At 43.5% G+C, this 27885-nt stretch overlaps 2 protein-coding genes across 4 annotated transcripts in view; one reads left to right on the top strand and one right to left on the bottom strand.

Moving 5' to 3' along the window:
• Positions 1–6300: 6300 nt before the first annotated feature.
• Positions 6301–27885, top strand: part of NT5DC1 (5'-nucleotidase domain containing 1) — a 106843-nt gene continuing 85258 nt past the window's right edge. Inside the window, exons 1-6 of one of the 3 annotated variants that reach the window (XM_080938117.1) lie at positions 6301–6404; positions 10376–10467; positions 13000–13071; positions 15811–15953; positions 18957–19036; positions 20483–20567. In XM_080938117.1, coding sequence (XP_080794243.1) covers positions 6312–6404; positions 10376–10467; positions 13000–13071; positions 15811–15953; positions 18957–19036; positions 20483–20567 — 565 coding nt within the window. In that variant the 5' untranslated portion in view covers positions 6301–6311. Of the gene's footprint in view, positions 6405–10375; positions 10468–12999; positions 13072–15810; positions 15954–18923; positions 19037–20482; positions 20568–27885 lie in introns of all 3 variants that reach the window. The other 2 variants (XM_080938118.1, XM_080938119.1) reach the window with 2 other exon arrangements.
• COL10A1 (collagen type X alpha 1 chain) lies at positions 22596–27855 on the bottom strand (the record flags this gene model as incomplete). Its single annotated transcript, XM_080938116.1, has 2 exons — positions 22596–24484; positions 27702–27855. 2 exons carry the CDS (start codon positions 27853–27855, stop codon positions 22596–22598), a joined length of 2043 nt encoding a protein of 680 aa, XP_080794242.1.

A 27885-nucleotide genomic window follows, 5' to 3' on the forward strand; every position in this document is an offset into this window, starting at 1 on the left:
TAAAGACTGGTGAACTGAGTTCAAGCCCCCATACCCTAGCAAAAGTAGAAAAAGAGAACCACACTTTGAAGTTGTCTGCACACACACACACACACACACACACACACTAAACCAAACAAATAGGGTTTGGAGAAATGGTTCATGGGAGAATGGGTTAAGAGCACTTGCTGCTCTTCCAGATAACTCGAGTTCAGTTCCTAGCAGCTATATTTAACAGTTCACAAACATCTATGTAACTCCAGCTCCAGGGATCTGATATCGTTTTTCTGATCTTCAACACACCCGCACTTACATACACATACTCATGTGCAGATACATATACAGACACGTAACTAAAAATAAATCTTAAAAAATTAAAAAAAAAACCCACTTGATCATGAAATGGACTAGAGCTGCCAGATTCTGAGATAACAGCACAAAATAATTATTTTAATGGAAAGTTCAAGATTTTAGTAGGTATGTTTTTAGTATTAATATACCCTATAAATTGTTTGATTGTGGCGAATATAATTAGGCATAATATATTGATCTAGTAATACAGTCTCAGAGCAGAGAAAGACCCTTAGTGAACTTTCTAGTCAGTGCTATGTTCTACCCATACAAGGTTCCACTTGCATAAAAAACAACAGTACCTTCCATGTGAGTTTCGGAGCAGAGAGCATAGGGAATTTGATCTTTATTTGCTTGGGGAATCTAAGAGGAGGTGACCTTCCACAGAGTCTTGTGACAGCTAGGATCATGATTAGAATATGAACCCAGGGTCTGAGAACGACCTGCCTGCTGTGGTCACCCTGCCATACCTTTCCTTTATCTTTCTTTACCTCCATGTTTCCAAAGCTGTTGGTTTGCTTTAGCTCTGCAATAGACAGGTTCAGGGATTGGCTGAGGATGGCAATGGCATGCCTAATGCTGAGATTAAGCTGGACCCTTTTGTTCTGACAATACCATATCAAGATGTGGTTTGCAGTCTACATAGCAAAGATTGCTACTGATGGCCAGCCTGGCTAACAGCAATGACATATACCCAGCACAGACATCGTTCAGTAAGAGCCATGGAATGGCCGCCATCAACCTTTCCCCAGACTCGATGACGAGATCTCATTAGCTCTCATGTAATCCAGAAGCTTCACATCTGACAAAGAAGCTGCTGTCAGTTCAAAAGACACAGAGTTCTCCTTGAGTTAACTGACATGTCTTTTTGAACTTTACTGCTAGTGAATCAAGATTCTGCACAATGTTGTGTAAGCTAGTCATTTGAACCTACAAGTAAAACTTAATATTTACCTTCTGATCGGTTGGCACAATCTTTAGGATCCTTTTGAGCCATAGTTCTGTCTTTTAAAGTTTTATATCTCGCCTCAGAATAGGCTCATTTCATATTTTAAACACCACCATCAAAAGTAAGTACAAACACAAAAACCTCAGTGAAATTTCTAAGTTAGTTTCTCTTTTTATTGCAATATCAGAACCAGAGTTCCCAATACGAAACATTTTTTAATTAAAAAATGTAAAGATCTAAAGCTCACAAAAGAAAAATAAATGAAGAGTGATGCAGAGTTAGTGCCACCTAATGACTTTGTCCAGTATTACAAGAATGCTTTTTCTACTTAGCTGAATATCTGGTATGTAGGTGCTATGACTATTGAGAAGTAATTGTACATTGTACCATTCTTTCTAAATAAAGCTTGTTGGTACAGGCTAATCAAGATATGTGTGCCAGAGAACGTGTGGGTTAGCTTAGGGTGTATAAAATGTTGAGTGTTCCAGGGGTTCATTAGGAGTATCCATTTTAAATTATAAAAAGATCATGTACCTCTCTGTTTAAAATCATACTTGGACAAATTATGTTTGAAATTTATATGTTTAGAGAAATTTGTAAAGTCATAAATGGTCATTTAATGACTTGATTCATAATATAAAACAAGCTAATTAATTAGAGTTAGTATTTAGGTAAATAATGACGAATAAGTAAAAGCCATAGATCACAATGCCCAAGTAATACTCTCACTAAAAGGCTAGAAGGGGCATGGGGCTTTAACTATGGGCCCATAATTCCAGCACTAAGAATCAGGCAGGAAGATTATCTATTGGAGAGCACCCTGAACTACATAGTAAGAGTGTCAGAAAGAGAGAGGAGAGGAACACGTTTTAATGATGAAATTCAACTCCAGAGTATCAGCAATATTACAACCTATTACTGAAAATTTCTACATTATTATGTAACTGTAGTTACAAAACTTGGCAAAAGGAATACTTTTAAAAGTATCTAGATTTGTAAAAATTGACAAGTGACAATGTTCTTTTCCTTTGAGGATCTTGGAAATGGCAAACAATGCTCATTATAAGTAACACATCAACATTGATTAGAGAAAAATCTGATTATTGACTGCCTTAGCCTAGTTAGGCTGTCTTCAGAAACCCACAGGCTAGGCCACTCCTAACAACAGAGATTTCTTTGTAGTTGTATAGGCGACCTCAAAGGCCACGGAGCCATCAGAGTTGGTTCCCAGAGGAGCCTATCTGCTTTGCTGGTTCTGAAAGGGTTCTCAAATGTCCTTTCTCTGTGCTTGAGACCTCTGACGTCACTTCTTATTCTTGCAGGACAGTAAGCCTATCTGATGAGGGACCTACCCCCATGACCTTATAAACCTGATTTAACAAAATCACCTCCCTGTAAACCTGTCTATTAATACGCTCCCATTACATGACAGGACTCCAACCTATGACTTGTAAGAGACACAATTCACTCTATAACACTGGTATTCAACATGTTACTTAGGGAAACAATTCATATATGTGATGGTTCACCTTGATTGTCACTGTGACAGGACCAAGTGTCCCCTAGAATACAAACCTCTGAGCTTGTCTTCGGGGTGTTTCCGGAGAGGTTTGAATGAGATAGAAAGCCCCTCCCTGAGAAGAAGGAGTGCTGCGAGTACAACACATCAGCAGTCGTCTCTCTCGGCAATGTGACCAGCTGCTCTGCTCCAGGCTGCCTCTATCTGCTCTGCCACCATGCAGCCACCCCTGTGGTCTACTGTGCCCTCAAACTGTGGGCCTTGGAAATAGTTGTTTTTATCACAGTGATGGGGAGAAGTAGCGAATACAACATCTAAGCAAGGAATTTAACTTTTAGTTGATAACAGGGAGCCTGTGTTATTTGTATTGAAGTTTAACATGTAAGAAAGAAAATAGCTTTATTTAAGGACAAGTTCTATGGATCAGATCATTTATGATCAGTGTTCTGCGAGAAATGGAACAAAAGGAAGGAGACTGTGGAAGGGGCTCAAGACACTGAATAACTGAGTTCCCTCCCAGTGAAATGATGTGCGCAACAGCACAAAGGCTCTCTGAGCAGACGTGAGAAAAATAATAAATAAAATGCTGGTGGATCAGCAAGAACGGGACTATTGCTGAACAGGTCTAATGGCCAGCTCCAGCCTGGAGCCACCTGTTACAGATGGGGATGACCTCTCCCACCCCACCCCACCCCCTTTTGGGAACAATAACTTATTTTCCCTCCTCCCTTGGAAAAAATGTTATCCCTGGTTCAGAACACCCAGTGGAGTTTGTAAAGGGAAGTTTCTGCTACATAATCAAGAAACAAACCTTTTAACACTCCTGGCTATGATTACTGACCACCGAAAGAGAATCTCTAAAGTGACTATTAATACAAACATCCCCCAGCACACACACACACACACACACACACACACAATAAATACACATACACCCACACAAAATAAACACACACACACACACACACACACACACACACACAGTCTCTTCTAGGCTGACCTGTGCCCTCCAGGTTTGAATTAAAATGAAAGTCAGATTTGGAAGGCCTTTTACTGAAGATTCACAGAAGCACAGGAAACTCAGTGATTCCATGAATTCATGAGGGAATGTTTGTTGATAAGAACGAGGGACAGGAACTAGTCAGGCAAGAACCTCAAAAGACTTTTGTCCCAGGTGTAAAAATTACTTTGGTTCTGTTCCACACAGAGGCCAGCAATGCACAGGGACCTCTGGTTCCTGCTCTGTCATCTCTTGAGCAATGGCCTTCCCAGGCCAGCTCCAGCTTCTGCCATCAGATCTGTAAGAATTCCCGTATTAGTGCTCCATCCTGTGACCAGTTCAAGCTATATAGGGACTGTGCCTTCTTTTATCTTAGGCTCCCATCTACAGTTCTGGACTAAAACTCCTTTCTCAACTCGACCTCCTATCTCCTTTCTCTGAATATGAGAGACAAGAACACAGAGCTTCTAATTCAGTGACAGTTCTGTTTAACGGTGACCTTGTGGCACACTAACTCCCGCTTTAAAGCGCTTCTGAATCAGGATGACCTGGCCTACTCAAGGACCCTCCTTTACACTCACGGACCCCACAGTTTCCTGCATCAGTGTGAGCTACAAAAAAATCCTGCCTTTCCTTTTTGCAGACAGTGAAGAAAGGTGGACCTCAGTGGTCTTTAAGCTCTGATTAGTGACACACTGCATTTTCTAGAGGAATTATTTCTGTTCCTAGTCCAGATTGGTTTGAGGCTCCTTATGACAGAAAAGTTGTCAATGTGTATTGTGTGAGTCCATTAGGTACTGTATGTAAGCACCCTAACCAACCGCACTAACTGCAATATCCATTGAGCTGACGAACTGACAGATCTTGGTCTGTTTGCTTCCTATAAGTTAGTGTCTGTTAGGGTTAAGCGTAACCCTCAACTGTTTACACCATTATCCTTTTCCACTGTTCTTCCTCATCACACAAGGCATAAAGATATAGATCTGTATTTTCTTTTATAAATGATGGAGTATGAGGACAAAATCCTAATATACTTGTTTTTCTCATGCAGATGCTGGAAGTTAAATGGCTCTGACATCCTTTGTCCCAAATGTTGAGTTTTCTGAATCTAAAATAGTATAATTCTTAATCAAGCAAATCATCATTCATATCATTCTGTCCTTCATTCTTATAAAAGTTTTGGGTAGTATATTCTATTCATCTATAACATTTTTGATGTCTTCACAGAAAAGCTCAATTAAAAGGAGGATAGTATAATCGAATAACCACCAGTGTATCGGCTCTTCCTGGTTGTCAACTTGACTGTATCTGGAATGAACTACAATCCAGTACTGGAGGGCTCACCTGTGATCTTGATCTTGGGGCAGAAAGACACAAGTTTCGGACCTGGATCTTGGCATGGAGATTTTGAGGCATAGTAGCCATGAAAAGCTTTGCCCGGGCAAGGTAGTCCATGGCTTTAATACCAGAAAATTGAGGCAAGAAGATCTGAGTTCAAGGTCACCCTGAAACAAAGCAAGTCCCAGATCCAGGCTTGGTGGCACACACCTTTAATCTGGGCCACACCTCCTCCGGGAGGCCTACATAAGGACATTGAAGAAGGAAGGTCCACTCTTTCTACTGCTTGCACTTACTTTCCAGCACATTCTACAGAAGACCAGCTAAAACACTTAGCCTCATAGAAAAGAGTAACTACTAAATTCTTGGACCTCCTATTAACAGCTGGCCAATGTTGGGTTAGTTGGACTACTGACTGTAAGTCATCACAATATATTTATTCCCTTAATGTATAGAGACAGTTCATAAGTTCTGTGACTCTAGAGAATACAGCCAGCCTTGGTGTCTTTTAGTAAGGTGGTCCTCCATAATGTCTAATATATTTTCTAATGCATTCTAAGGAATGAAATGATGTAAGGAATGCCTTTCGCATCTTATTATCAAAGTATAGAGTAATAAAGCTGTTGATTCAACATACGAAGACCACCTACGAAAACTCTATGCTAAAGGGGCCCAACAGTTATCTGTGCATTTCATTTTCTCCCTCCCCCACACTGTTCCACTCAAGCCTCAGAGGATGAGGTTTGAGGATCGTTAGTGTGGCACCTGAAAGATAAATTATGAACGCGAATTACAACTTAGTCTGTGTAACCTTTAGGTAGTGACATTGATTAGCAGGGTCCTAGCTGGGCACTTCAGCTCCAGCAGTACCTGCCCCACTGTACAGGCTGGAAGCAAGCCGCGGAACTGGTCTGTACCGGCCTGCAAAACCGGAAAGGTCCAAGAAGCCCGGAGAGCCCCCAGAAACTAGGGAAGTGGGAGGGACTGGGCCTGTGGTGAGGCCCCGCCCCACGTGACTAGCCCCGCCCTATCAGGCCGTGCCCCGCCCTTCTGTTCCGACCTCCACTATGCCCCGCCCCGTCAGGCCACGCCCCGCTTGCGTTTGTCCGGTCTTGGCAACTTGTTCTCGCACGCTCTAAGTGCCCTCCGGTCTGGGTACCCGCCGCTGCGCCGCCATGGCTCAGCACTTCTCCCTAGCCGCCTGCGACGTGGTCGGCTTCGATCTCGACCACACGCTGTGCCGCTACAACCTGCCCGAGAGCGCCAGGGTGAGTGGCGCAGGCAGCCTCCAAAGGCGGCTGCGCAGTGTCGTAGGTCCCGGGCCGCTGGGCGGAAGTGTACTTTCAGGGGCTCTGCGAATCCGGAGGAGGAAGCCAGGAGTAGAAGATGGCCCAAGACGGAGATGGGAAACTGTCTTGTAGAAAGAACGCTGGAAAGGCGGGGTCCGGGGCTTTGAGTGTCCTTTGTTGATCCCAGCCCCTGGTATTTTTTCCAACTCCTCTGGGCACCAGCTGAATGGGTGTAACACTTCTTTTGAACTTCTAAAAAACGTGGTTGCATCTTTGCATTGCAAGCAGGGAGAGGCTGTATAATAATATTGTGAAAAACACCGGCCGAAGTCATTAACGTCCCAGACTTACTTTGCCTTTACCCGGAGAATAAAACGAGCATTTATTGTGCAACTACTTGCTCTGTGCACTTTAAATAAAAGTAATCACAACAGAATCTATCCAGAATATACGGAGAGTAGCTTGCTTTGTTTGTAGGGCTTGTGCCCTCAGCTTAACTGCCCGGCTTTCTCTGACTACTTCGGGTCACAAGAAACTGAAGAATTAAGAACATCACAGTGGGAAATCTAAGCAGAACTCTGCAGTCAAATTACCTGTTTCGGTACACTAGGCAAATGATCTGGGTTCCTTCTGAGTTTCCCTTGTGGGAATTAAGTGTGCAGTCGATGTGTGACGCTTAGATCCTGTCCTTGGTGAAAGAACAATTGTTTGCTATTATGGCTTGCACCCAGAGTATTTGAGTACACATCACTAGTACAGATAACAGCCAGGGTGGGTCGGTGTTTACTCTCAGTGCCTCAGTTCGTCAGGTCCTCCAAAATCAAGAATAAGGTTCCTGAATCACTCGTGTGTGTTTTCTGCATACAGATGCTAAAACGAAAAAAAAAAGTGTGTATTCCTGCTGGTGCACTGTTTTGCTTGCCTGTTACACAGATCTCATTTCTTTTCTCATAGCAACAATTTGAAGACATTTCTTTAAGTCTTGGTCCTTTGGCTACTCCTTCACAAAGATCTCTGGGTGTTAATTTCCTTCCTTCAACAGCTTTCAGAGTCCACTCTGGTTTCTATTTTCTTATGCAATTCATCTGTATTCACTGTCACTCGTGGGGAATGTTGTTTAACCTCTGTCATATTAAAAGCAGATTTTGTGCATGTGTAAGCATAAGAATTTTAGGATGTAAGATTCAGAAGATAGTCGACTGCGAGTTTTGAATCGCAGTGCTGTTTAAAGGCAAAACAAACAAACAAAAAGATACTCTGCATCATGGTTATGCTTGGTATGGAAATCCTAAATCTCACAGAGTGCTGAACACCAGGACATCCCCAGCCCTTCTCTTCCTTCCTATGAAGCTCTTCTGTGTCACCACGTTCCAGTTCCTTAAAACCTAACTTCTCCAAATGCTCACCGTAAGCTTTAAATATTCCTCGCTGCTCTTTGGACTCCTCCCCGAGAGCCTCTGTCTTCTGAGCTACAGCCCAATCAGCAGGTAACCACTAGTTGCAGAAAGTTTAAGCCCTTACTTAATAGATCCTGATATCTTGGAGTCGTCCAGCATGGTGCTGGGCCTGAATTCCCATTTCTTAAACCTGGGCCCTCATTAAGTCAGAGGAGAGGCCCAGGGCCAGGTGTCCACATGGAGTTGCAGTTGGAAGGTAATGGGTGGAAAGGGACAAGCAGCGGTAAGTGTTCAGATGCTGGTAACTGCCGACGTTTGTAGAGAAATCAAGAATGTTCTCAGTGAGGGTATGGTGTCCTGCAAATGTGGACGGTGTGTGTCCCTTCCCCCAGGGCCTCAGGGATGACCATGTTTCAGGACTTGACACCTATGTTCCCTAGGCTTGCAGACTGAAAGGTCACCACCCACTCTCCTTTTATCAGTGGTTGGGAGAATGGGGCATCTGACACTGAGAATATGTGTACCACCCGAAGTAGGAGCCAACCGCCAGTCTTTTTAACCTTAACCAAGGCCCTGCCGGGTCTTGTAATTCACTTTTGTAAGCTGGAAATCTAAAGTAATTTGACACCTTTCCATTCAGGGCATCACCTCTTTTTCCAACACAGCAGGATTGTCGGGTTGCTAGACTGGGCAAACTAAAACACAGGGCACACACATAGTTCAACTTGAATTTCAAATTACTAATTTTTATGAACACCCCAGCTATTTTATGGAAAATGCTTAAGGAAAACAAAACAAGACAAACAAAATACTTGCTGTTAATCTAACATTTATTTTTACCCCCTCATTCTGTGTTTGGTAGGTTCCAGTGGAAAGCAAATGTCTGCTGTGGGCTGGCAGGAAGAGGACATGTCTGTAGTAGAAAATGCACAGGTGTTGTGCTCAGTTCTGTTTCGGTTTATGACTAGCTCAGGACTAGAAACAAAAGTAAATGCTTGTGTTTGATTTGACCCACGTGCCAAGTACCTCTGAGCTTTACAGCTGTTATCCTCTGCTGGCAATAGGCCTTGCGGGCAGGATTCTGACAACTCTTTTTTTAAACTGTTCATGGTACTTAAAGGAATTTTTGTTTTCAACATGTGGGTCTGTGGTTCCTAAGGTTAAGGAATGCCAAAGGAGCCATAATCCCAGCACTAGAGAGGCAGGTGGATCTCTCTTTGATCCGGGTCAGCCAGGGTACATAGTAAGATACTTTCTTAAAAGAGAAAAAGTAAAGAAGGAATCTTAAAGGAACCCACCAGACCACTCCTGTCCCGTAAAGTCAGGTGACTTTAAGAAGCGGCCACCTTTTTTAATCACCTCCATGATTTAGGACTGTTAGGTATATGGTACTGTTGGCCGGATGAGGGCGACATGCACTAGATACGAGCCATATAGTGTGTTTTTAATTGGTTCTTAGAGAGCAGCTCTATTTGATGGGAGTCTGCTTTCTCCGCTCCCGTTCCCCAGCCCTCAGCTCCCAGCACAGCAGAGTGCAGGGCCTTGGTGTGTGTGCCTGGCTGCTTCTCCATGGCCCTGCGTTCACCCAGCTCTGCCATGTGTTCCACAGGTTGGATTCTCACTGCACTTGGCTCACAGATTCAGCCAAACTAGCTGACCGTCAGGCTCCGGAGATCCACTGTTTCTCTGATTCTCAGTGCTAGGCTTACAGTGGGTGTCGTGCCCAGACGTCACAAGGGTGCTAGGGACTTGAACCCAAGTCCCCATACCTCCACAGTAAGCACTTCACTCTAGTATCCAGCTACTTATTAAAAGTGAATATTTTAATTTTAAAAAATGTTGAGAAATCAAGACAGTCAACAGAGCTTTGGCTCATCCTGTGCTTGATTTCAAGGCGTCGTTCCTCCTTTGTGTTTGGTTGTTCTCTCTGCGTAGAGAAATGAGAAATGCCTTGTGCCTGATAGATACCTCGTATGTTGTCCCAGCTCATCTGCCTGTCGGGTGGATCTCATTGAATCTCTCGGCCCCGCTTCTAACAGTGATGGACCACAGACTGAGCGTAACGGTAGAGTGCTCAGCGATGCTTATTGTCCTGGTGACGATCCTGGAGCAGTGGCTCTCAACCTGCCTGATGCTGCCACCCTTTAACACAGTCCCTCATGTTGTGGTGACCCCAACCATATTACTTTTGTTGCTACTGTTATGAATTGTAAAGTAAATGCTTTTGGAAATAGAGGCTTTCCAAAGGGGTTGAGACCCACACAGGTTGACTATCACTGGTCTGGTAGCTGCAGTCAGGTTTTAACAATGATTTCGAATCCTTTAGACCTGGGTATAAAATGAATACTTGACTTTGGTTGTGTGGTTGTGTGCTGGTAATACAATTTTTGGGCTGACCATCCACCTGGGAAGGGGGTTAAACTTCAGAACTTTACAGTTACTGAGATTCCCTCCTACCTAGCTCCATCTGTGATTCTGTTAACTTTTCACGTTAATGAAATTAAGACTGAACAGTGAACTTTATAATCTCTCTTTTTGCTTCCATATTTGCAGCTCATTTATGACAGCTTTGCTCAGTTCTTAGTCGAGGAGAAAGGATATGATAGGAGCTTGCTCACCCTGACCCCGGAGGACTGGGATTTCTGGTAAGTTTCCTCTGCAGCTCCTGACTGTTGCTGATAACCTTTGTACTCTTCTGAAGATGAACAGTGACATGTGCAGTTAGTCAAAAAAAGAAACACAAATAACTTCTATTGTAAAAGTTTTATGTTTAATGGATTGAAATACTGTACTTTGAACATGTTTAGACTTTATAGTCAACTTCAGCTTGTGACCACTTGGACGATATTTTTATGCAGTTTCAGTCAGTCCCAGCCAGGAGGTTGACATGTTACTAAGAACTGTAACTTACATCTTAGTGAATACGTTTGTTTTATTGTTAGGAACCATGGAAGAGCAGTCATCACCATGTTTAAATAAGTGAGTGCTTTAGGGCCTTTGAGTAAAGATTCCTTTATGATTCTAACTGTTACTTCCTCCCTGATTTATGATCTTCAGTGTCACAAGGGGCATCTTGGTCTTTTGTCCTCATTTAAACAACAAAAAGAAGCAAGAAAACTTAATTTAAATTGCTCAGTTTAGACAGGCAATGATAGCATATGCATGCAAGTATGAATATAGTTCTAGCTACTCAAGGCCTGAGGCAGGAGGATGCTGTTCAGGGTTAGCTAGTAATCTGCAAGTGGATTCAGTCTTTCAGAACACACAGAAACAAGAAGAAATGAACCTCCAAAGGCTCAAGGGTCATTGCAAAGAGGGTAGAAAGATGGTAAAAGGTAAAGGTGGTGAGTGGTTACAAGGAAGCCGTTCTGAGGAAACAACAGGATGGTTGCACATACGAACTCACAGGGGTAATGACAGCATAAGGTCAGACTGGATGAAACCCATGCATGGAGCAGGAGACTGGACCAAATCCCGCCCTTAGCTGATGAACTATTTATGTTGGGGCCTCTGAGAGGCTTCCTGTCTACAAATGGTCACAAGCTGAAGTTCATTTTCATACTAAAGTCTAAACATGTTCAAAGTACAGTATTTTAATTCATTAAACACAGAACTTGTAGAATAGAAGTTATTTTGTCATTTGACTAATTTCACACTTCACTTGGCCCAGAGGCCCCAAATGAACTGTGGCTCTCTCTCTCTCTCTCTCTCTCTCTCTCTCTCTCTCTCTCTCTCTCTCTCTCTCTCTCTCTCTCTGAGGGGTGGGGGTGAATTGGGAAGGAGTAGTAGGGAAAATGGGGGACACTTGGAGCATGGAAGGGATCAAAGCACACTGTATATGCAAACAGAATTCTCAAAGGAAAGGAAGTGGGGAGGGGGTGGAAGAGGGATAGGAGGAGGGCTGGAAGAAAGGATGAGTCCAAGAGCTGTCCTCATTCCAGTCTTAGGGAGGCAGAGGCAGGAGGATCCCAGAGCAACTGCTGAGCTCCAGGTTCAGTGGGAGATGCTGTGTTGAAAAGTAAGGTGGACAGATGGGAGGGTACCTGATGTCAGCGTCCGCCTCGAACTACACACAGGTGTACACATGTGAACACACATGAAAACATGTATACACTTAATTGCATTAAATACATGCAGAATGATCATGCACTGTACATCCCTCTGAGACTTGTTTGTCCTTGGGAACGTCCTTTCTGTCCTGGGAGGTAACAAAAAGCTCTCACCATGTGAAATTATTGTCTGTAGAAACTTTACTGTGAGGGGAAGTAAGTACTGACCCCCCCGCGCGGTTTCCTGTCTGTCTGACCTCGCTCTTGGCCTGCTTTGTGCTGCTTTGCTGCTGTTATTCACAGTAGTGGACCTATCCAGCTTCCCCAGGTCCCACAAGTCTTTTATCAGAAAGAACCTAGAACTTCGTATTTGACCTTTTACTAGTTTTCAGTAATACTCCTTGACTAGAGGGTAAGAAAACTCTATGGAAATCCATAAGAAACAATGTAGAAAACCCCCTGGAAAAGAGGTTAGCTGTGCATTGTAAATGTGTGTGGATGTGTATGTTCATGAGCATCTTTCTGTTTGTATGTGTTTTAGTGTGATTTGTGTGTATGTGTATGCACACTTGTGTGTGTGTGTGTGTGTGTGTGTGTGTGTGTGTGTGCTCTCACGCACGAGCATATGTAGGTACAGGCGTACATGTACCATAGCACAGATGTGAAGGTCAGGGGTCAACTTGAGGAGTCTGTTCTCTCTTCCACCATATATCTGCGGCTCAAACTCTGGCTGTCAGTTTTGCTCAGCACTCACTTTTACCCACTGAACCATGTCGCCTGCCCATGTATTTTAGATCACGGAAAACATTAGTATATTTTAACAAGGTACAGGATAGTCTTCATTTAGTATTTTCTCTTTTGATTTATGTTTTTTCCCACAAAAGTCTAAAGACTTTATAAGCTAAATATGCTAACTTTGGCCTGTTGGCCAATTTCCCATCTGTTCCTGTTTTTACGTGAGACTTATTGTATAGTTCCTGGATGCTCACCCACATTGATAAACATATCCTTTCTTCAGGGGAGGAAAAAAATCTCTTTAACATTGTCAGATTTAATAATGCAGATTGTTTTTACTCTGAGGTGAATTCAGTGTGTGAGCTGATTGATAGTCAAATGTTTCCATTTTAGTTGCAAGGGTTTGGCACTGGACCTGGAAGACGGCACCTTCATTAAACTTGCGGCTGATGGCACTGTGCTCAGGTAATGCAACGGTACTGTGGTCAGGCTCCAGGACACTCTTATTAGTGTACAGAGTGCACTACAAGAATGGGTTATTATTTTAGTCAGTCATATGACAGACAATAGCTCTGTATTCCCTTTAACTTCTTAGAAATATTATCAGGAAATGCAGTAGAAAATAATACGCCTTGTGTATCTGTTTATGTCAGCTGCTGAGTGGAGCCTCTCAGAGGACAGTTATGCCAGGCTCCTGTCTGCACGTACAACGTAGCATCATTATTAGTGTCAGGAACTGGGTCTTCGATTTGGGCTAGTCATTAGCTAGTTATTCCCTCCATCTCTGCTCTATTCTTGTCCCTGCATATCTTATAGGCAGGACACGTGTTGGGTCAAAGGTTTTGTGGATGTGTTGCTGTCCTTATCCTTCCACTGGGAGTCCTGCCTGACTACAGGAAGTGACCACTTTAGTGTCTACATCCCTACTGCTAGGACTCTCAGAGTTTTAATGTAGACACCCTGGGGCCTTCCTACCCGCACTTCTGTCCCAGGTCTCTGGCACATCCCAGAGATGTCCCCCAACCAATTTCCATTCTTTCTCCTCTGCTTTCCCTACACCTGATGCCATCCCCTTCATATCCCCTCTCCCACTCAGTTCTCTCCCTCTATCCACCTTTGATATCTATTGTATTTTGCCTTCTGAGAAAGATTCAACCATTCTCCCTTGGTTTCTCCTTGTTGTTTGGCTTGTTTGGGTCTGTGGGTTGTAGCATTGTTACCCTGTACTTTATGGCTACCGTCCACTTATATGTGAGTACATACCATGCATGTCCTTTTGGGTCTGGGCTACTTCACTCAGGAGAATATTCTCAAATTCCATCCACTTGCCTGTAAAGTTCCTGATGTTCTTGCTTTTGATAGCTGAGTAGTATTCCATTGTGTAAATATACCTGATCCATTCTTCAGTTGATGGACATCTAGGTTTTTTCCAGTTTCTGGCTATTATGAATGAGGCTGCTATGAACATAGGTGAGCAACAGTCCTTGTGGAGTGGTGGAGCATCTTTTAGGTATATGCCCAGATGTGGTATAGCTAGGTCCTGAGGCAGATCTAGTCCCATTTTCTGAGAAGCCACCATATTGGTTTTCAGAATGGTTCTACAAGTTGACTCCATTGTACAATGTAGGAGTGTTCCATTTGATCCACATCCTCAAAAGATCATGGATATTACACTTTTGTTTTTCATTAGGTACTTAGAATACCATCAGGGAGCCTTTGATTAAAGAAGATGCTGATGGGTACTGGGTAGGGGTTGGTAGTCTGGGTATACCCCTTCAGGCCATGCTTGCTTCCATCATGCAGGGCTTCTTATGGACCAAGCCAACCCCATGCTCTGGTTCCCTTTCCAACCCTCTTCTCTGAGTGCACACAGACCTCTTGGGTTGATCAGGCTATGAAAAGCAGTTCGTAAGAAACTGAGTCTCAGGGAGAGCACCGTGGAATGAGGATTGACTTCCCGCCATGTACGCACAGTGTTGTCATGCCAACATAAGCATACAGTGCCTTGTTAGTATTTACACCCACTTAGTCATGTCAGAGAAGACTCAGTATTGAACCCTGCAGGCACTCCCTCTTTGGATACTTTTGAATGACTATTTATTTTATAATCAAGTTGCTTTCATATTTCCTCAGACTCTCCCCTGAGGTGTGTCTAAAAGGAACAGGTATGGCCTTATCTCTAATTGTTTTGTCTTTCTGGGGGTGTCTATCTGTATGGGAATACTGTGTCCATGACCTTTAAGTCTGTAGTCAAGTTGGCCACTTTCTTGGCAATCAATCTTCAGTTGTTTTCTAGTTGTTTATTTCTGTCTGTCTGTCTGTCTGCCCAGTCTCCGTCTCTCCCAATTCGACTTCTGAATAACCTGAGGTTTCTCTAGCACACTTTATCTCCTTGATAATGTCTTTGATCCTACACAGTGGGTATTTGTCTGCTCGTTTGTCTGTAGGCTTCCTCCATCTTGACCCCAGTCTTCTGAAGTGTCAGCCTCTAAAGAAAATAACTCTGTGTTTTCTTCCTCATCTGCTCGCCTTCATTCTTCATTTTCCCCTTCAAGTTATTTTCCAACCAAAATTAAATATACTGTATGTTCTTGTAAAGACCTATATAAAATATCAATTTTCTACTTATCTATGAAGTGAGCGTGCCTTAACAAGGCCCTAGTGAGGCAGAAGCAATATTCTGAGCATAGGCTCTAACTCTTTCTGCCCCCTGTTCTGTTGGTAACATTCCTCTGGCTGCTGCTTGGCAGTGTGACTCCGATGTACTTGTTGATCTGGCATATGTGTCCTTGTGTGGGTAGAGTGTCCACTCCTGTCTCCACAGGCCCTTGGTGCTAGGTACCTACCACTTCTGTGGAGCTGATTTGGCTCATATTCTAACATGCTCCTCATTTACTAGAGGAGAGGCTAAAAGTGCAACAGCCAAGCCTGTGGTAGAAATCCCAGACCAGTTGAGATCAACCCAGCTGAAAACCAGATACATAAAAGCAAAAACAATAGTTGAGTAGTACTCAGAAGGCAGAGGCAGGAGAATCACATGTTTGGGGCTAGCCTGGGCTATATAATAAGATGCCATCTGAATAAAAAAGAAAAACAAAACTTTGTTAAGTCCAATGGGCTTGGGACTCAGTAATTTCAGTGTCATCAAAGGTGTTGTATTCAAGGGAACTGCTAGTGAGCTCTGCAGTCCTGTCTCTCCAACAGGGCAAGCCATGGCACCAAGATGATGACTCCAGAGGCACTGACGGAGGCCTACAGCAAGAAGGAGTGGAGACACTGTCTATCAGACAAGCCCCATGTGTCCGACAAAACCAGTGTGTCGATCACCGACATTCCTTGCTGTTCAGGTAGGCTCATGCCCACTCCCACTCCTTCACTTTTGGCCTATTCCCTGCAGTGTGAGCACACAGCGGAACACACCCATCCCTCTGGCCAAGCAAGATGACCAGAGGAATGGATCTAACTTCATAACTAGGATGTATGATTTTTCGGCCATGTCTGGTTTCTGTTTGGCATTCGTTCAGCGTGTGCTTTCGGGCTACGTTTTCGCTGGTGTGATGAAGCTTTCCTTGAGTTTCCTTCTACCCATGTTTGTTCTAGAGTGAAAGGACCACCCTTTAAGAGGTATGGGTGAGTTTGGTAAGGAAAATGAGACCTTGCCTTAGAGGTCAGTATTAGATACTTTTGCACAACTCAGCCAAAATTTTCTTCCCAAGTAATGCTGATGAACTGCTGTCTGGCTGGGGACAGCCCTCACTGGTAGAGTATACCATGTGTGAAGTTGTATGTTCAATTCCCAAGAGCTAAAAGGCCTGTTGAGTAATTTTTTGCCTTTTCCAAGGAAAGCTAAGCACATTGCTAAGTGTTTTGCTTGGGAAGTTACTCAAAATCTTGAATCTTTTTAAGTGTAAAATATTCGTCAGCTATAAAAAGTGAGGTGCCCAGTTATGACAGGCTCATTTGTTCACTATTTGCCACCTAAGGGCACTGTTTCTTGGCACTGACAGCTTCTTCTGCTTCATTTCCCCATGCACACACGGCTGACTTTGACTGCTCTAATCTTACTTGGTTTGCTGGGCACAGTTGTCATCCAGGGGAGCAGAGCCTGGGATTGTCATTCTGTATTTCACCTCACCGCTGGGGGTCCACTCCGGGACATCATCAGGACAGATGCTGTGGTTCTCAAACTCCAGTGTACATAAACATGGCTGGGGACTTTGAGACTCGGGTGTGATGGGGTGGGGGTGTTTGTGTTTGTCTGGCTCAGCTTCTTCAAGTGAGTGCCAGATGTAGGGAGGGAGACTTGGATGTCACTCTATGAGGAAGGCCTCCCCCAACCCCCATAGCAGTCCTTGAAGAAGGAGACTGTCCTTGCTTGTCCAACCTGCGTGATTCATGACAGGTGAGGATGTGTATGTCTTACTCAGGGTGAACCAGAGATAAGCCTTTTGCAGGAAGGGATACCCAGGAAGGAAAGCTCATTGGCTAAATACTCGGCCCTATATACATACCTCAGAGCATGGAGAAGTCTAGGTTCTATGCTACATGATCTGTTGTCATGGTCCTCTTAGTGGGGTGTCTTGGTCTTGTGTTCCAGGACTGGGACCTGATTGGGAGATAGTTTGAATGCCTGCTGTTCTTAATTATGAAATTTACCAGGTTCTAAACTTACAACAACCTTATCAGTTCAGTCTGTTGCCCCACATGGGATATCAGACTGTAATACACAATAAAGTCTCACCTCTTTGAAAAATAAAGCTTTTTAAGTGTAGTGGCACCCAGTGACCAGCAGAGGATGTCAAGACACCTGGAAATGAGTTACAGATATTTGGAATCATGAGACTTTGGAGATTCAGGTCCTTCGGAAAAACAGTGCATGTTCTTAGCCACTGAGCCTTCTCCATCCCACAGATAAAATTTTACAAGTGTAAAGAAGTATGAAGAAAAAAATGTCTGGTGGTTCCACAGTGCAATTAGACTATGCTTACATTAAATATTATAGAAATGGGGAACAATGGGCTCTGGCTTCCACTGAGATTTCAGGGAGGTTGAGGTGTAGTTAGTTGAGTTGGCCATGTGGGCCATGTGGTTCCAGGGCCTTTGGAGGAAGATGTAACTTCTATCTGCTGTGCGATGCTGTTCGGCAGCGCGGCTGGAGTCAGGTGCTGGGCCACAGGGATGCACCATGGAAACATCAGAGTGTTGCCTGAGACCTGGAAATTTAAAGGTGACAATTGTGCCAAGAAGATATGTCTTGGGTTGATTCATCCCAAGGCCACACAGAATAAACCTTAATCCTTTTCTCAGGTGAGACCCTGGAGTGTCCCATACTCTGGAGGTTTTCTGATACAGGCCACTCACACGGCATGACTTTTATCCTGTCATTACCCTGGGTTCTCAGGCTTTCCGGTCTGTCGGACGTAGCATGAAAGTTGAACGCAGTTTGCATGGGTTAATAAGCACACGTATTGGGGCGATTTGTGGAGAACATTTCATAAGATGCTAATGTTAGATTTGACTGTTACTGAAATTTGGTGACTAATATTATGGCTTCTTCATACTGCATTTTATAATGATAATATACTCTTTGGGGGTTATATATTTTGCCACTGAAATATGTTTTCATAAAATGTTTAACTTACAGATGTCATGTTTCAACTTTCCTTGAATGTCATTGGAACTTAAACATTCCTCAAAAGATGAGGATGGGGACTGAACAATGGCTCAGCTGTTAAGAGACTCGTTCTAGCAGAGAACCTGGGTTCAGTTCCCAGTACCCACAGGGCAGGTCACAGCTGTTTGTAACTCTAGTCCCAGGGTTTCTGACACCCTCTTTTGGTCCACAGGCACCAGGCACCCATGTAGTGCATACATGCATACATACATGCAGAGACAATGCTCAAACGAACTATATTAAAAACATCTTTAAAATATGATAAAAAGGATAGCCTATAGCAGTGCCAATTTGAATCGAAATGGGGGTTTTCGATAAAATTACTATAAAAAGTTCTTTTCATATTCAGCAAACAATGCACAGTGGCAAATGTAACATGTGCCACAAATTAAAACTCAAAGGGCTATGGGGATCAGAGTTCAGTCTACAGAAATCACCTTTAGAAGCCCTGGCATGGTGCCACATGCACTTGTAATCCCAGTGCTTGGGTGTGGGAATGCATGGAAGCCCTGTGTCCTTAAAAACAAATGGTGGGTGATGAACCCTGAAGAATGGCACCCACTGTCATACACACAGAGTGACTAAGGTGGAGGCACTGCAGATAATTCCATGAGCATCCAGACTCTCAGTTTGCCACAAGCAGGGGTCACTGATTTGGTTGGTTTGTTTGTTTCAGGAAAGTGTTATTTTTATGATAACTACTTTGACCTGCCAGGGGCTCTTCTGTGTGCCAGAGTGGTGGACTCTTTGACAAAGGTGAGCGCATTCAGGTTTGTTTTGTTTCTTTGTTTGTTTGAGTTAATTACATGTAACTCTTGGGTTGAGATTTCACTGTGTTCTTTGGGTGGTTTCAGAGGTGACTGAGGAAGCAAAACATGGTGAAATTGGTCAAAAATATTTTTGGAAAATTAAATAACAGTACTCTTTAAAAAAAAAAAAAAAAAGTTTGGTCAAGGAAAGAACACCCTCTTCTCCATTAGGGGGTATAAAAGTCTAGAAAAGGGAAACAGAAAATATTCTCTGAACAAATATTTTCTTGCTTTCATTAGCAGATTTTTTTTAAAGTACAGATAATTAAGAAAAATTTAATGTGTTTTGTATATTCTAAATATCAATCCAGAAACAGGAGGCAAACTTTTTAAATTAATCCTTTGTTTTGTGCCTGCCTAGATGAAATAAATCTGGTAACTTGACTATTTATATGTGGACTTAAGACCTATGACTGTAACTGGATTTGCACTTTTCTTCTTGCATATATTGTCTTTAAAAATCACAATTAAGTGTATAAGTGGCTTATTATGAACATGAGAATTACTGTCAGACATTTGTGAATGTTTTGATTGAGCAGGAGCGATTTTTGGCTTGGTTGGGTGCTGGGGATTTTCCTTGGGGACCTAGTGTATACGTGCATATCTTTACTAAGGTATATTCTCAGCATTGGAGTTTTTATTAGCCTAAAATGGAGTCTGTTCCTTATCTTACACCAGTGGTGGCTGGGGGAGTATCAAGTCTTCTTCTCCCCTCCAAGCCTGGGGATCAACCCCACATTCTTCAGGCAAGGGCTCTACTGCTGAGCTGCGGTGTTGTTAATGTATGTAATTACATATAAATTTCTAGTGTTCTTTCTGTATAAAGAAAAGACACTATGTTTTTTTGAAGCAAAGAGCTATAGAGTTGTGTAACTGGATGTAAAAAAAAAATTTTTTTTTTGCTAGCTTGGAAAATTCTTTATAAAAGAATTTTCATTTTGGATTTAGCCACTCAGTCATGCCGCTGCAGTGACTTACTGATTTTTATATAGAAATGCAAGTTAAGTGGACACTGAATTGTGAAGTAACCTGCTTTGGGCCCAGTATTACCATCATGCATTAAGAAGTATGTTCTGTTATTTCTGAAACTATAGAACTCTATAATTTTTTTGTAAATGTCTTGTATAGTCAGATATTTTGTAGCTTTAGGCTGTATGAGTGGACATTTTTCTCTTAGTTAGGCTACATGTCTGCAGTACTATGTAGTGAGGTTTATTTGTGGGTTGACTTGTAGCAGTGGTTTTTGAGGAATATTTTTGTATTAATCTGTCGTGTTTCCTTAAACCCGAGTTCCTACTTGAAGTAGATAAATGTAATGATTTGCTGTAGCTTTGCCACTGTGTTCAGAAGCAGAATTACTGTACCTGTTACATTTGGAAATTTCTTTTTTTAGCAGAACAGAGGTCAAAAAACATTTGATTTTTGGAAGGATGTAGTTGCTGGTATACAACACAATTTTAAAATGTCAGCCTTTAAGGGTGAGTAACATGAAGAGAGGCTTCCTGGCAGAGGTTTGTGAACCGCCGGTGTCTGCTGAATTAGGTAGCATCTACCTCTTTCGCTGTGCTCCTTACTCGGGATTTAAATGGTACAAATGTTTGCTATAAAATTAGTCCTGATGTATCTGTTCTGTGGTTGTCGTTGTCAGGAGTCTAAGCCAGTTTATTCAGCTGCCTCCAAATGTCTCCTTCTCGAGCAGGAGCATGTCCCCTAGAATGAAAGTCCCAGTCCTCGTTTTCTGGTTTAGGAGTGGGAGCTAGTGACACCTGTGACCATCAGTGCAGCAGTGAAGGACGGACAGATAAAGTGCCAGCTGATAGAATTTCCGTTCTGTCTCATTGTTTAAGGAACAGGACTGGTTGGCCCAGAACGGGAGCAGAGTTACCGCCACCCCCCAAGCTAGGACTTTGAGGTTTCCTCTGAAGACTTAGAGTCTTATTTCAGGAAGTGAATAGCCTTTAAGTTATGCTGCCCCAGTGACTGGCTTGATTAGCAAGTGGGCCAATAGATGCTAGTCAGCAGGATTTTAAGTTTTGAAATACGTTGCCTTTTGATTGACACCAAAAAAACAAAACAAAACAAAAAAAAAAAAAAAAACCCATGTTTTATTTGCAGTAAATCAAGCCATCAAAATAAATTTAAGTATTATGACTAAACTGTGCTAAGGCACATTTATAAAATAATAATTGCAGGATATTTGTTCCAAATTGATATTTGTCTGACACCTTCTTCTCTCCCTCCAAGACAAAAGCAGTGTTTTGAAGTGATGTTTATGTATTTATATCTCCCTGTGTCTACTCAGCAGCTTTGGTCCAGGCTCATAGAGGCTGCGTTTTACATTCTCATGTAAAAAGAATGTGCCGTTCCCACCTTGACAAAGGAACAAACCCATGGCAACTGTAAAGTTCCCACCACTTCACTGTTCCTCTTACCAGCTTCAGCCCATGAAAACCTGCAAAGCATGGTTGGGAACAGCCTGCTGCTGCTCTGACACAAACTCAGTGTAGAATGAAGATGTGGTCATATCATTTTATTGCTTTGTAGTACCAAGTAGATTAAGTACCCTGTGCTTTAATACGTGAAGTACAGCTTACCAGTCTTAGACAGTAATGTCAAAATACAGTACAGAGCATAAATAAATAATGTCTTTTCGGTTTAGTCTGACTTCGAGGCCTTGCTGTTAGTTTATACTTGCACTGGGATGGAAGGTGCACGGAATGTCTATTCTAATGTCGTATAAGCCCAAAAAGTCATTTTACAAAGATGCAAGAAATTCTATCAGAGTAATACTGCCTTACTGACATAAGAGTTAGTCAGACGCCTGTTTCAAAGTCGCACCAGGTATGTGGACTCTCTGCAACTGCAGAAAAGCTTGAAATGGCTGTGACAAAGCACCTTATAACTGAAATTAATTTTAATACAGTATTTTGGTTTCTTATGAGCACTTCAAAAAATGGACCTGGTCATTTGGATTTATCTTGATGAGCTATCAAGTGAGGCACCATCAGAAACAGCCTAGGGTATATAGTGTTTATATTTAAATCTGAATATTCAAGTATTTAAAGAATAAACAGTTACATGATATTTCCTACATGTTTCTTAGATGTTCTCCCATTATTAAAAGTAGAAATGGGAATGTTGAGTTTCTGAAATGAGATTTATGGTGAGTTAGAACCGTATTTCAGTTTTCGTGAGTATCTTTTTAAACTTATATTAAGAAATTAAATATTGATGGAATGATGGGAACGCCCTCCCCTTCCCCCCACTCCCCTCCCTTTCTCCCCGGGGGGCGGGGGCTTTAGGATTGCTGATTGTTGGGGAGAGGATCCTCAGTGCCCACTGTTGCTGCTCACTTTTACAGGAGTGCACTGTAGAAAGCTGAGGTTGCTCACATTACTTTTAGCCTACCTCCATGTGCATCTCCAGGGAGGGAGCGAAGGATGGAATTGGGGCGGGGGCGGGGGTCTTTCTAAGCAGAGGATCAGGATGAACTTTACCGGAAGTGCTCACATGGGAGCCACTAGGAATCCTGAGAAGGATGAGTGGACGTACTCAGAGGAGTAGAGGCCATTTGATTCGGCATTGGGCAGCTGGAGCCACACCTGGTCGTTTTCTGTGAGCTCCATGATTGCGCTCCCTGAAGCCTGATCCAGGTAACCCTTGCTGTACTCATCATACGTGTACATGGTGGGCGTGCCGTTCTTATACAGGCCTACCCAAACGTGAGTTCCTTTCACATGGATGTGGTAGGAGAAATAGTATATGCCTGGGATCTTACAAGTAAAGATTCCAGATCTTGGGTCATAATGCTGCTGCCTGTTGTACAAAATCTCGTCGAATGGGATGGGAGCACCTACTGCTGGGTACGCTTTGGAGAGAATGACAGTAAAAGCAGACACGGGCATGCCTGTTACCCCGTGGTTAGCACTGACAAGAGGCACCCCAGAAATCCTGGGCCTCTGGCCTGCCTTTATGAAGCCATCAGGCATGGCTGCTTGGCCGGGGGGCCCTGGGGGACCTGGGGGGCCTGGGAGACCCGGTTCTCCACTGTGGCCTCTTGGACCAGGAGGACCTGGAGGACCAGTGGGCCCACTGAGGCCCTTAGCTGCTATGCCAGCTGGGCCTGGAGCACCTGGCTTTCCAGGGTCACCCTTAGATCCAGGGAATCCTGGGACACCTGGTGGCCCAGTAGGGCCCCTGGTACCTGGTATTCCAGGTTCACCTCTTGGACCTACCTCACCATCGTGTCCAGGCACTCCTTTAGCTCCTGTGGGACCAACAGGTCCTCGAAGACCAGGGGCTCCTCCCACTCCAGGATCACCTTTTGGTCCTGGTAACCCTGGGTTGCCCTTAGGACCATTGAGACCTGGTTTCCCAGGGTACCCTGTTTTTCCATCTAACCCAGGGGGACCCCTTGCTCCTCTAGCCCCGGGTGGCCCTGCAGGCCCAACCAGACCTGTCTCACCTTTAGTGCCTGGTATACCGTGGTTCCCTGGGATTCCTTTAGGTCCTTGGGGTCCCATATTTCCAGGGGATCCAGTCAGACCTGGTTCTCCAGGATGACCTGCTGGCCCTTGTTCCCCTTTAGCACCTGGAGCCCCAGGAAGACCAGCAGGTCCCCTTTGTCCCCTCAAACCTGGCAAGCCTTGTTTCCCAAAGCCTGGAGCTCCTGGAGGCCCAGCTATTCCTGGAGCCCCTGGGTAGCCTTTTTCTCCTGGGATACCTGGCTGACCAGGGGGTCCAGTGGCTCCTGGCTTCCCAACACCTTCTCGTCCTTGCTTCCCAGGAGGACCTTGTGGACCTGGTGGGCCTAATGGTCCCGCTTCTCCTGGGAAACCCCGGTCACCTTTAATGCCCGGCTGTCCCGGAAAGCCGTTTTCACCTCTTCTTCCCACTCCAGGAGGGCCAGGGGGTCCTGTGGGACCCTGAGGGCCTGGAAGACCCCTCTCACCTGGTCGGCCAGGAGTGCCATATCCTGTTTCCCCTTTCTGTCCATTCACACCAGGGGCTCCTGGTGCTCCCTTTTCCCCAGGTAAACCCCTAGGTCCTGGGGCACCTGTAGGTCCCTGCTGTCCGGGTTTTCCTGGCACAGAAATTCCAGCTGGGCCTGGGATTCCAGGTGGGCCTGGAGGGCCCCGAGGTCCTGGTAAGCCTGCTGGGCCAATATCTCCTTTGTGTCCATGTGGTCCTCTCTCCCCTGGTTTGCCTGGCAGGCCTGGCAGGCCTGGCTTCCCTGTGGCTGATATTCCTGGTGGTCCTGGCAACCCTGGCTCTCCTTGGGGTCCAGGACTTCCATAGCCTGGCTTTCCTGGAGGTCCTGAGGGACCTGGATGTCCTCGAGGTCCAGTTGGGCCTGGTGGACCAGGAATGCCTTGTTCTCCTCTTACTGGAATCCCTGAAAGACACCAACATCGCACTCAACATAAGCAACATTAAAGGCAAGTAGAGACTGTGAGCACGGTGAGGACAGAGTGTGGTAGTGCCCTGTGTTGCAGGTAACTTCCACACACAGCACACCTGAGTGGAGCTGGACGGTCTGTCTGATGTATTTATTCACCCACTGAACAGCTTCGACTTAGACTTGGGCTTTTGTTCTCCTTTCTTGACTTACAACGGAGGCAAAGAATGACAGGACTTATGCATAATATATTGAGGAGGAACATAGAATAGTTTCAAATGATGATCAAGATGCAAGAAGTACTTAATCTCATAAAGCTGTGGATTCACTTAACCAAAGCACTTCCTGGTGTGCTAAACCTAACTTTAGTGTCCCCTTATTGAGTGCCTGTGACAGAACACGCTGTCGGACCACTGAGAAGGCGAAAGCACAGAATGGTATCTAGAGCCTCAGATGGAATGTGCGATGCTTGCTTTAAGAAGGGTGGTGGGATGTAGCCTGCAGTCTACTAGATACTACCGTTTGCCATGGTGATTGTGATGCTTGCTTCTGTCTATTGGCTGTGGTCATTGTAAACATCACACGAAGTGTTTATTACTCAGAAATTACATTTAACTAGTAAAGATGACAATCAGGTTGCAGATGATTTTGAATATTTAGTCATACAATTTTTACTTTAATAAGTTTTAGAAACCTTCGGATTTTTTGTAGTGTTAGAAAGCAGTAATGCTGGTTTATCAGATGAGACACTGCATAGCTCAAAACTGTAAACATGTTTAACTATGATCTGTTCATTTTACCTTATGATGTGTCTGTGCATGGTGTGTGTATGCGTGTGCGTGTGTGTGTCTTAGACCTCAAAACCAGGTCCTTATAAATGCTAGGTGAGTGCTTTACCACTGAGCTAAACACTTAATTATATGCCTATCATTTTTTTACCTAAACTGTTTTAATGTGATAAACTCTTAAGATTTTTAATAACTTTAAAAAGTCAGACTAGAGACAAGAAGATAATTATTAACAATTCTAAATTATCTTTGATGAAGCTTTAAAGAATATCATTTGCTTAAGCTGTTAGTTGTTAATACACAAGTATATTAATTTTTTTAAACTCTCCCCTATTAAATTCAGTAGCTGGCACTTAAAAGAGTGGTCAGACTACAGCAATTACTAATATTCTCAAAGATAATGACTGAGATTAACTTTGGTGTACATTCGTGATAAGTTTGTGTAATATTGACACACTTAAAATTGATTAGTAAATTAGGGACTTTTTTAATGGCTTGGAGTAAAATGGCATAGTTTCAAATGCAGAATTTGCTTCAGTGTCTGATTATAAGGATCATAGTTTTACAAAAATAATTGTCATGGGATTGTGGTGATATGTTTTTTATGTTAAGACAAAGGGGAAAACACACATTACTGGAAAGGACAGTACCACTTGACCTCCGGTGACAGGGTGAGGGTCTTTGTGGCCTAAAATGTTGCCCTTGAGATCCTAAACCCTTCAGTGCAAGGAAGAATGGCTTCTGTGAGTGTTTGAGAGGCTAGCCATCAGCTTACAGTCTCAGGAAGAAAGACCAGGGCAGCAATAACCCTAAAGACTAGAAGCTACCTTTTCTTAAGATTCTTATGTGTCCAACTGTGCACTGTGGCCAGGCAGCTTCCCTACGGCGAAATTGAATGGGCTTTGCCTGGTCTCTCTCACTGTTAGCATGTGCTGAGCAGATTTGCCCAGAGATCACATCGGAACTTTCTGGATTCCTACTGTCATGTGAGCATGCATGGTTGTTACAGGGCACTGATGCCTGGCAGCGAAGAGCAGTGAGTGCGATTTCTGTTCATTATGAAAAAGAAAGCCAGGTAGATCTGATAACTAGACACTGTTGTGTCGATTGAGGTTCCCATTTGTTCTGTAGGAAGAATTCGATGATGACCAGTATGTTGTAGGTGGGGAATCAGAAATCCTTTCAACCTCCTAGTAGCGTGCATTTGGGTTTTAATTCAACAGTTTTTGTGGTACTAAACAGTGTGATAAAGAAAACTCTGGATTTGGTCAGAGTGCTGAACCTGTCACAGCCTGTTGGCATTTCCAACCAAACTCACTGCTTTAAGGTGGGCTAAGTTTGTCTTCTCTTCTTTCCTTCTCCCTTTTATCTTTCCTTCAGCTCATCTATATTATTAGGCAGTCAAGAGTATCCCTCATCCACTTGAAATATTAAGCTGCCTTTCATGCAACATTTAAATTCTCTTCTTAAAAAAACATACTTAACATTTGAGGTTTTTTTTTTTTTTTTTTTTTTTTTTCAAAATACTTGGCTCCAAAACTCTACCATTACCATTTAAAGCTCACACACCTTCACTCAGTGCAGGACAAAATGTATGGCCAAACTGAAAAGTGGGCCAGGAAATCTGAGGATGGCTTATATTATCAGTAGTCACCATGCCTAGTGCTGTTACACGGAGGTAGCAGAGCAATTACTTCACTGTTGCCCGCTATGGAAATCCCCGGCTTTTTCACAAGCAGGTGAGGGATAGGTGAAATGTCTCAGGCTGCCCCTGAGAGAGAAGCAGGGAAGCAGCCATGCGTGAATACAGCAGTAGCTAGACATGCACGCTCGGCAGGTGAGACACATTTAATTCACTCAGCCCTTGGAACTCTGAGCCTCTCCGCAGGTACGTAGCAGTCATGTTCAAGCATTCACCCGCTGCACTGTGTTTGAATGTGTCCGTGATTATAAAAATTGCTGCTTCCTTTGCCCGTTGCACTTACCGAGGGCTGGTTCTATTTGATACCAGTTTTCTTTAGTATCTGCTGGCTAGGGTTTTTAAAGCAAATGTAAGTAATTAGATACATAAAATTTCTAGTCTATGCAATTGTTTTCAGTTTAAATTAACTTAATTTTATTGAATTAATAGTTCTAGAGTCTGGGTAATTGGTTAATTGTATGGAACCATCATTTGAGAGGGAAGAAAGGTGGCCTCATACATGAAACTGTTTGGTTTTCCTGTCTTTCTCTTACAGCAGCTTCTCCAGGGTATTATGTTCCTGTTCTGACCTGTCTTTGCTGTACATCATCCCACTGTAGTAACTCACACCAGTCAGGACTTTAACACAGAATAAGGACAGACTGAAAATCATTTGTTAAGGAGCTTATCATTAACGTTATTAAAAACACTATCCAGTTAGAGCAGAATGCACAGCTGAGCTTACCTTTACTCTTTACCGTGTATGGGATGAAGTAGTGTGTCTTGGGGCTGGCAAGTGGACCCTTTATGCCCGTGGGAGTTTGGTACCGCTCAGCATAAAACATTCCATGCACCAGGGTCAAGGACATTAGCAGCAGAAAAGGGATTTGTGGCAGCATATTTTCAAATGGATTCTGGAAAACAGAAGA

The sequence above is a fragment of the Micromys minutus genome (genome assembly GCF_963924665.1).
Source record: "Micromys minutus genome assembly, chromosome: 25".
NCBI classification, from domain to species: Eukaryota; Metazoa; Chordata; class Mammalia; order Rodentia; family Muridae; genus Micromys; species Micromys minutus.